The sequence below is a fragment of the Euprymna scolopes genome, chromosome 39, assembly GCF_053919585.1.
Source record: "Euprymna scolopes isolate OS-2025 chromosome 39, ASM5391958v1, whole genome shotgun sequence".
In the NCBI taxonomy this organism is placed as follows: Eukaryota; Metazoa; Mollusca; class Cephalopoda; order Sepiida; family Sepiolidae; genus Euprymna; species Euprymna scolopes.
In genome coordinates, this window is record NC_136520.1 from 68,004,537 (window position 1) to 68,015,505 (window position 10,969).

General features: G+C 35.1%; 1 protein-coding gene and 1 pseudogene across 1 annotated transcript in view; both read left to right on the top strand.

Annotated features, from left to right (window-relative positions):
- LOC145263826 (uncharacterized) overlaps positions 1 to 10,969 on the top strand; it is a 187,262-nt gene that overhangs the window by 154,201 nt on the left and 22,092 nt on the right. The window contains exons 12-14 of the mRNA XM_080120892.1: positions 1,805 to 1,926; positions 8,865 to 8,993; positions 10,831 to 10,918. Of these exons, the coding sequence (XP_079977018.1) occupies positions 1,805 to 1,926; positions 8,865 to 8,993; positions 10,831 to 10,918 (339 nt within the window). The remainder of the gene's footprint in view (positions 1 to 1,804; positions 1,927 to 8,864; positions 8,994 to 10,830; positions 10,919 to 10,969) is intronic.
- On the top strand, positions 9,042 to 9,158 carry LOC145263962 (5S ribosomal RNA; annotated as a pseudogene).

A 10,969-nucleotide genomic window follows, 5' to 3' on the forward strand; every position in this document is an offset into this window, starting at 1 on the left:
GGGGGGGGGGAGTTTTAAAAAATGTTATGGTAGGTAAGTAGGAAGGATCAAACCCGGAGTCATGAGTAAAAGTAGGAAAATAAAGTGTGAAAAAAAACCAAAAAAAAAACATCTGCAACGTTAACAGTTCGGCCACCAAGAAAAGTCTATTCCAGTTGTTTAGGAAAAAAAAAAACAAAAAAAACGACTACGGTAGGTCGGCGCGAACGTGAAAATATAATATGAATTGTCCAACACGCTAACCACTACGCCACAGAGCACTGCAGCTTAGTTTAGTGATTTTAAATAACTTCACATGAAAGAACTACGAAGCCAAACCGGTGTTCTCTTCTCAACTGTTCCTTGTGAACGATCCCCAAACGGTGTTAAGTGGTGGCAGGGGGAGGAGGAATTTATTAGAGAGAAAATATTTTACCACTTCCATTGATCTTAACCGATTTTGGCCGTGACTTCTCAGCAGAAAAAGTATAGAAATCGAAGATTATCGAGGAATTTGAGAAATAATAAAACTATAACACACCTCAGATATTGTTCTGCCGTTTGTGCATATTATATTTGCATGAAATATCTTGATTTTTAATCCTATTAATGTCAAAATCCGACGGGAAAAAATGAGTTCATTTTATTTATATAGATAGAAGATAGATAGAATAGAATAGATAGAAGAATAGATAGAAGATAGAAGAATAGATAGAAGAAGATAGAATAGATAGAAGAAGATAGAAATAGAAGATAGAAGATAGATAGATAGATAGAAGAAGAAGAAGAAGAAGAAGAAGAAGAAGAAGAAGAAGAAGAAGAAGAGAAGATATGGAAAAGAGTATCAAAATCAAGGGGAGGTAACTGCGATCGGTCAATTTTGTAACAGAGGGCGTATGAGCGCATGGGAAAATATCAGCAGGAACTGTAGGATAGCTGGTTTGCGAAGATATTCGCAGCAGTAGCCAAAAAAGCACATATGCAAATTAGGAAGCGTGTGTGAGCTTGTGCGACAAGAAAAAGTAAAAAAAAGGACACCACGTGGTCGAGAGAGAAGAAAAGTCCGCACAGCAATAGTTGAATGTGTAAAGTCGAGGATAGCTTCTGTAACCGACGTGTGGTAGGAGAATAGAAAGAAAAACGCTAGCCGAGTGAAATGGATGTGTGGCCCCGCAGTGGCGACGAGATACTTTTAAGCTGGTGTCGAGACAGCGAGTTTTGTTAATCTCATGTCAGACGGGATGAACAGTTAAAAAAAAAAAGAAAAAGATACAGACATTGTTTGGAAAGTAACGGTAATAAACGACTTGTGTTAAAATAAAAAAAAAAAATGCAAAGTCGGATTTGTTTTTTGTTTGGCTGTTTCTTTTCGACTGTACCAGACAGCGTGGGGGTCCGAGAGATGCTTGAACTGTAAAGAATACGGTTCGAGCTTAACAGCCACGTTACAATTTGACAGTCGGCCATTTTAAAATACAAAATGTCGGACCGTTATTGTGGATGATTTCTCTTCTAAAAACTAAAAACTAGATTTCGAAATCTTCTATTGGATCATTTTTCTTAATTTTTTAAACTTATACTAATTTCGACATGATACGTAAGTACGTATTATTTCGACATGATACGTAAGTACATATTATTTCGACATGATACGTAAGAACGTATTATTTCGATATGATACGTAAGTACGTAATAATGTTTCCACCTGAAATGCGCTGATTTAAAAAAATCATCAATGTACACAGGCACCTATTTTTTCTTTTGATTTTTTTTATTTTAATTTATTTATTTTTATTGTTATTTTTATTTACTTATTTTTTTTCAGAACTCTTAACTGCAATTGGAAACTGACGTCGAAAAGTGAATTAAGTTATATCAATTTAACCGTGACTCGGTTAAATTCAGTCCCCTGCTCTGTTCACAACGACGTCTTAAAGGTTAATGGCGGTAAATGGATTACTTTGTACACTTTTGAGTCAACCGAACCCAAATCTTAAAAACCTTTCTACTTTTTATTACATTTCTACTTTTTATTACATTTCTCACATTTAAAAAGAAAAATGTTTGATTTAAAGAAAACGAAAAAATTATCAGAAAACTCAGCTAAAACAAAATATGTCTTAGGTATATTCTTTAGAAATAGCTGAGTGGTCTTTTTAAATAAAATCAAATAAAAAAAAAAGGATAATTAAAGGAATAGTTTTTGGCATCGGGAATTATTCAGCTTTTTTTCCGATTCCGATACCAATTCCGATACCAGAAAAAAGTTTCGATTTTTTCCGATTTCCAATTCTGATTCCAAAACATCGTCCACACACTAATATAGACATAGCGAGTAGTGCTGTGATGATTAATCAGAATTGGAATCGGAAAAAATTGGGACTTATTTGAGGTATTGGAATCAGAAAATGTTTGCGTCTATTTTTCCGATGTCAAAAACGATTCTTTTTATTTTGTTTTTATTTATAAATTATTATATATATATTTATGTATATTTATATATTTTTATCTATCTATCTATCTATATATATATATATATATATATATATATATATATATTTATGATGAGAAATATGGAAATAGTATTCCGACAAAATAGAGAAATAAAAAGGAACAAACCATATTATGTGTTCATCAACGTTTCGTCTTTATTTAGGAAGTCTCGAAATAAAGACGAAACGTTGATGAACACATAATACGGTTTGTTCCTTTTTATTTCTCTATATATATTTATATATATATATATATTATATGGAATTCATTGAGATGAGTATTATTTATTAATTTATTTTATTGCGGACTATTATCCTCATCTGTTTTTTTTTTTTTTTAGTTGCTGTCTCACGACGTTTCGACCAACTATTCGTCTGGTCTTCGTCAGGTGGTGACCGCGACAGGATAGGAATTCTAAAGCTCCTACCTGCATTCTCAGCCATTACTGCCTTCCATAGTTGTTGTTGTTGTCATCTCACCACGTTTCTCAATGAATTTCAATTAAATAATATATATACCATCAGATCAGATAATAAATAAACATGGATTTATAAGACTAAAAAATCCAGCCTTGATCGCCCTTCAGAGCCCATGGCACGGTGGATAGAAACATTGAATCTCTGATGATCATTGTCTGAAGATAGCGGTTTCAATCCTACCCAAAGCCGGCCAGAGGCTTATTTGGCCAAAAACGTAGTGAGACGACAACTATGGAAGGCAGTAATTGCTGAGAATGCAGTTAGGAGATTCGGAGTTCCTATCCTGTCGAAGGCCAGAGGAATAGTTGGTCGAAACGTCATGAGACAACAACAACTAAAAAAAAAGATGAGGATAATAGTCCGCAATAAAATAAATTGTTCTTATTTGTTTAAAACTTATTTTTCCGTAGCTCGTACTAATGATGAAACTATGAATAGTTATTGATTTTAAACTACCAGTAGAACTAAAAATCTGTAGAACGCCCACACAAGAATTATTTTTGTATGTTTGCAAAAATATAGGCACCTATTACATGGATTTATAAGGTAATCCGACCCCCCCCTTCCAAAAAAAAAAAAATTCTCTATTTTAATGATTGTGTAAAATGAGAATTTGTGTCCTTCCAAATCGTTATTGAGCTCAACACGAAAAACAAATGGTTGTGCCCATGTTTCTGCTATATATAACCATCAGGGGAGATCACCACCGTTTACTTCCTGTTCAGGAGAGATCGTCCCTTGTTACATAAGGGAGGGAGAAGAAACGGATTTGGACTTGGACACTTTACTTGAGGGATACTGGTACCCTGGTGATGACGTGTCCATTTTACTAATGAAGAGAAAAAGTTTACGACGATGAGAGAGATATTACAAGTGTTAAAAGACGAGAGAACGGGACCCAAGATCCCTTAAACCGTTTGTCTGGTGGTTAGGACACTTGTGGATGTATGTGTTTATATATAGAAGTTCATACCTGGTTTTGCTGCTCTGGGAGAGTCTTCATCTGGGTGGAGCTCTCTTGCTGTTTTCGCCGGAATACACAAGATGAAGACAGATGTTGGGTTTTCAACCTTTTATTCTCCCAGGCATGATCTGCAGATGTCGCCATCGATGGTCTCCACTGTGGGTACCTACCACGTCCCACGTCTGGGGCGCGCATCTCCCCCTTACTTAGGAGAGAACCATTTTAGACTTCTGCTCGGCTTGGCATTTTCTGAGAGACTCAACGTTTCACCAACCTTGCCACGTAGCATCACATGACATCCGGTTAGATGAAACGTCACTTCCTGCAACGTGGATTAACTACAAAAATATCTCTCTGACCTCCTCCCACCATCTTCCCCTCTCTCTCGATCTACTATCTAATAGAGACACAGAGAGAGAAAATAGAGAGAGTATGAAAGAGCCAGAGAGAGAGAGGGGAGAGATGCTCTTTAACATTCCTCCACCCCTTTTTTATCAAAATGTATGGCAAGCCATACATTTTTAATAACTAACTAACTAAAAAAAATAATTATGTCCGAAGTACATCTTTATTCTTTCACTTTCCGGACTCACCCCTTTTCCAAGAAAGATCAGGCACCAGTACTCTTCTACAACACTATCAACCCTTCTGCTGCTTCTCGAAAGTCCCTCCTCGACATTAACTTGCTTCCAAGTTAGACAAAGATACAGCTTTGCAGATATACATCTTGTCTAGGCGGTCGCATTGTTGGATATTTTCCACTGACTCTGCTCTTTATTTGGACCACTTGGCCAAACAAATGGAGACTCCATTTTCGATCACTTTTTCGAAATGGGGCCAGCATATCGCAATTACGACCAGAACGTCGGATGCTCCATGTTGGTGGTAGCTTTATCGCATGGGGACTCGAACCCCAGACCCTCAGATTAAAAGTCTGATGCTCTACCGACCCAACCATCCCACTCGCGTTCTCGACTTTCAGCATAGGCCTAAGTCCCAGTTTTTTTTTCCTTTACTGTAATGCCCTGACGTCTTTCTCTGAGTGGTCCTATTACTGGAGCTTTGTTCTATTCAATCTACTACTTCGGGATTTCACAAAGCTCTTCTACTAACTCCCTTGGTTGGTCTAAGCCAAGATACGCCTTCACACTGATTCACTCGGAGCCTGTTTGAGTTCCTGGAACCCGACAAGATACGGAATCATCACTCCCTAACTAATGCGCCAAAGCTTACTTGCGCATCGATTTCTAACTAAGTAGCTTTCCCTTTGTGATTTTTCCGTATTCCCAGCAAGTCCCAAGATTCCAACCCAGATATCCCTCACACATTCCTCTAAAAAAATAAAAAAAATAATAAGGCTCTATCTTGTCCCTTACGTAATCTGCATCTTTCCCTTTCTTCTATCTCTCCGTGATTAGGCTTGGTACCGACTGTCCAGTCGCTCCGTACCCTGAGGAATTATCGCGACCTCGCACGCCAGACTTTTGTTGGACAAGACTTATTGCCGTTGCTTGGGCCTACGTGGCATCTTCCAACTCACTGGAACCACTAGTATTGTTTTAACAGGGTTCTCATTACTCTAAAATAGTATTTCCCCTGCCAAATTTTCTAATTTGTGACAATACCGTGGCTTATAAAAAAAAATAAAACAACAGAAAAAACTGCTTTCTACAGCCTAATCGCCTTGTAATTCTCATGAAAAAAATGCAACTACGCGCTAAACGTCCCTAAAATATAACTAAACCAACCAAATCTATTCCAAAATAATTTAATTTAATAATACCAATTAAATTCACCCAGCATGGTTTTTTTTTTTAATTTGGTACCTTTAATTCACAATAGGGTAACATTTTACTTCTAAAATTCTTCCTCCACCCCTTTTTTATCAAAATGTATGGCAAAGCCATACATTTTTAATAACTAACTAACTAAACTAAGGAGGGAATACATATGCTACCCGCTGGCAAGAAGACTGTCCTACGATAAATCGATAAACTCAAAATTAAATAAATACAACAATAAAATTGCCATATAGCGCTACCCTGCGCTCTTCAAGGTCAAACTCCTTTATGACTCCATGGCTTCTTCGTACCCATCTCGGGACTTCCAGAGCATCCTTTGCTCCCGGTCGACACTACTCGTGGTCGATAATTTCACGGCTCCTAGCCGAACAACAATAAAACACAAAATCGAGGTCCATCTGCCTCCTACTTACATCTCAGGATTTACGGACAATCTTCTTTACTCCTAGGTAGCACAAAAACAAAAACAAAAAAAATCCCATCCCAAACCTTCACCATTTCACATCAAATGTTCTTAATTAATTTACCTCCTCTATGACTATACTTAATTGGTCCAAGAGTAATCAAGTCGGTTTTATTTATTCTACCCCATTTACCTTTGTGTGGTCAACACACAATGGACACGTCCTCCGACTGTCCATATTAGTTACAGAGATCGCCCATTTCTCTATAACTATCTCGTGCTTCCCTGAGCACCTACCAAAATATGGATTTTTTTTTTAAATTTATTACGAGGACGTTCTGTACCGCCCTCCACCGACTTACGCATCCGGAACAAAAAAAATCTGTCGAAACTACAAGAACAAAACAACAAACAAAAAAAATATGTATACATGACCACCTCGAAACTAGAATAAATACCGACTGACTTCCTGACCTCATTACTCATAATCCAGAAAACCGTCTGCCTGTCCAACTACTGTATTTCGATAAAAAAAAAATCCTTATTCCTTATTCTTTTGTCTTCCGACATCATCCCATTTTAAAATTCTCATTTATGTTTTCCTTGCATAATCCCGTTATCTCAAAAATTATTATTTATAATTGATATACCTCTATCCTGTCATCATCTTATTTTTAAAAAATTAAATTACATTGACACCACGTGGCAAGACCATCGATGCCCCCATCTGCTATACAAATGCAAGATAACAAAAGTACAGAAAAAGAAATACAGAAAAATACACATGGCAACTCAACAATACTTAACAATATTCAATAATACTTAATTAATATATACTTAATTAATTCACTTATAACTAACAACTTTCAGCAAAGTTCAACAAAATTATCACAGATCAAATTGTCCACGTAAGCAAAGTTCAAGGGTTTTCTGAAACTAAAAAAAAAAAAGCATTATTCTTTTACAATTAACCACAGAATTAAATTAAAAAGTTCCGCTTCTATTCTATTCATATAATTATAATTTACTTAAAATTAATCCGGAGGGATGCCACATCACCAACCTGATTTTTATTTCACCTAATACTTTCGACAATAGTGTAATTTCTTCTTTTTTTTTTTCAAATCTAAAATGACATCTTGCTATTCCGAATGCATTTAAAAGTTCACTGTCCCTTATTTTTGTAACACTTTACTAAATTCAACAATGTCAAATGACTGACAGGTTTATAAACTGTGGACAAGCTCGATGTCATTTTGCTTAAACAAATGTTCGTTTGTGTTGTCTTGTCTATTTAAATATATATATATATACGTTTTTTTTTTCTTTCTCCGTGTTTTCAATTCTTTCTCTGTGTTTTTCAATTTTATTTTTATTTTTAATATGGTAAATTAATTTTCTTTTCTCTTTTGTTTTTCAGTCGTTTTCAAAGCTTACAGCGTATTTTTAATTTTGGAGTTTAATTTTCTTCTAAATGCGTATGGTATTCTTCATGCCTTTGCTATCTTTTTCAACACATAACTGAATCATTTTTTTCTTCTTCTTCCTTCCTCTCTCTCTATCTTTCTCTCTCTCTACCCGTTTTTCACTGTTCTTCACTTATTCTCTTTTTCTCTTCATTTTCACTATTCTTTCTTTTTTTATTCCACTGTCTCTTCTCCGTTTTTTTTCTCCCTCCTTTTTCCTCAATTTCTCTTCTTGTCTTTATTTTTCCTCGTTATCTCTTTTTCTCGTTATGTCCGTGGCAATCCAGGTTTCGATATATATATCCCCATGCGGGGGCAAGAAGGTCAACGGCACCAAATAACATATATGTTACATAAGGGAGGGAGAAGAAACGGATTTGGGTTTGGACACTTTACTTGAGGGATACTGGTACCCTGGTGATGACGTGTCCATTTTACTAATGAAGAGAAAAAGTTTATGACGATGAGAGAGATATTACAAGTGTTAAGAGACGAGAGAACGGGACCCAAGATCCCTTAAACCGTTTGTCTGGTGGTTAGGACACTTGTGGATGTATGTGTTTATATATAGAAGTTCATACCTGGTTTTGCTGCTCTGGGAGAGTCTTCATCTGGGTGGAGCTCTCTTGCTGTTTTCGCCGGAATACACAAGACAGATGTTGGGTTTTCAACCTTTTATTCTCCCAGGCATGATCTGCAGATGTCGCCATCGATGGTCTCCACTGTGGGTACCTACCACGTCCCACGTCTGGGGCGCGCATCTCCCCCCTTACTTAGGAGAGAACCATTTTAGACTTCTGCTCGGCTCGGCTTTTTCTGAGAGACTCAACGTTTCACCAACCTTGCCACGTAGCATCACATGACATCCGGTTAGACGAAACGTCACTTCCTGCAACGTGGATTAACTACAAAAATATCTCTCTGACGTCCTCCCACCCTCTCCCTCTCTCTCTCGATCTACTATCTAATAGAGACACAGAGAGAGAAAATAGAGAGAGTATGAAAGAGCCAGAGAGAGAGAGAGGGGAGAGATGCTCTTTAACACCCTGGTTACTTCCTGTTGGACAGACAACTCTTTTATTTATGCATATATTTAGAAATTTAAAAAGTAATTAGATTCTGATATTTGTATCAGAATAAAGAATTTGAAACGGAATCAGGCATTGTATTGGAATCGAGAAAAGTGTTGGAATCGTCCCATCACTAATAATAAGTAATAGAGATGTAATGTCGGTGTCGAAAAATGACCTTTTTGTTTTTTCTTTTTTTCTTGGACAGCCACTTTTAAGTCTGTAGGGAGGTGCCAGCTTAATACCTTTGAGATTGATGGACAAGAAATCAACATCAATTACACAGCAAAGTCACCGAACAACCCCATAATCATATTGGAGTACAAAACTGCACCAGGTAAGTAAAGATGTTATCTTAGATCAAGGGTGACCAACCGGCATAATAATATACGGCATAATCGTGTTCATACACCGGTTCTTGTCAGATCACCGAAGTTAAGCAAAATTGAGCCTGGTTAGTACCAGATGGGGGACCATTTGGGAATTTTAGGCGCTGTATATGTTCTCTGCTTATCTCGGCATTTGTTTCTAGTTGTCCCGACATACATTTCACTTGCTACCGGTATTTAACAATGTCGACTCAGGAGAGGTGTGGTTGGAGATTGCGCACCTCCTGCCACAACAATTTCACCCGCAAGCAAGCCTCTGTTGGTATCCATAGTTTGTCCAAGACTAAAGGAGCCTGCTTTTTTTATTTGCTTTTATATATATATATCAATCCTAGAAGACCTCTTCAAAGTCCTTCTTCAGTAGTCCTTTCAGGCAATTTTCCAATGTCTCTTTCAGCTCCTCTGTTGACTGAAATCTGATTCCCCTGAGGCTGTCTTTCATGCATGGGAACTGAAAGAAGTCGCATGGGGCTAGGTCAGAGCTATAGGGTGGGTGTTGTAGCACTCTGTATGTCATATCTGCTTTAAGATGTAAAACTCTGCGGCAGGATTGCAGAATCATCGGAGATGGCATGGACGACGAGATGGGGAGAATGCAATATGATGGCAATCATCTGGAAAGATGCAGCAATTATAATCATCATATCTATATATATATATATATATATATATATATGATAGGACAACAATAATTATTGGCATTATCCGGATAAGTCTCCTTTTGTGGAATTGATCTTTCTTTTTTCCTTTTACATTAAGCTATATATATATATATATATATATATATATATATATATATATATATATATATATATATATATATATATACAACACAATCGTAATGCAGCAATCATCATATGTATTTAGTTATATATGTATGTACATGTGTATGTATATGTATCTACATGTGTATGTGTATGCATGTGCATGTTTCTGTCTTAATACTTTTGTATTTTATGATAAATGCACAATTTCCACTTGCTGTTGTATTATTATTGTTGTATGAACAAATTCAGCAAAACGTTATGTAAAAAAGGGAACATTCAAAAGAAACAGGACAAAAAAGAAAAGCAAGAAGTGCTGGACTGGGGAAAAATTGTTTCTTACAGTGTGATTTTTATTATTTGCATTGAACTATGTAGCACAATATTACTTTTGTAGTATTTATTAGTATTTATTAATTTACCTCATTTGGGTCAGTTCTATATTTAAAATACAATGGACACTAGTTTCGTAAACTCATATTTGCTGCATGTTATTAGCTTTTCTGTCTAAAAGAATAATCTTTGTGTTATCCAGAAAAACATCCGCTTTATCAAAACATATTTACATCTTTGTTGATTTAATATATTTCTCATTCTGTGGAATTTCCACAGGTACTGCTATAATTATTATCATTATTATTATTATTATTATCGTTATTGTTATTATTATAATTATCATTATTATTATTATTATTATTATTATTATTATTTATCTATTTTATTTATTATTATTATTGTTATTATTAACATTATTATTATTATTATTATTAACATTATTATTATTATTATTATTATTATTTATTATTATTATTATTATTATTTATTATTATTATTATTATTATTATTATTTATTATTATTATTATTATTATTATTTATTATTATTATTATTATTATTATTATTATTTATTATTATTATTACTGTTATCATCATTACTATTATTATTATCATTATTACTATTATTATTATTATTTATTATTATTATTATTATTATTATTATTATTATTATTATTGCTTTGCAGAGGAATTTTGCTTATTATCTCGGACGATTCGGGTGCGTGAAAATAAAGGATTCCTTAATGTCCCCAGTTTATTTCACTGGAAAAACACGTAAGTAAAATAACCAATATTTTATTTTTGATTAGTCATAAATTGAAGATG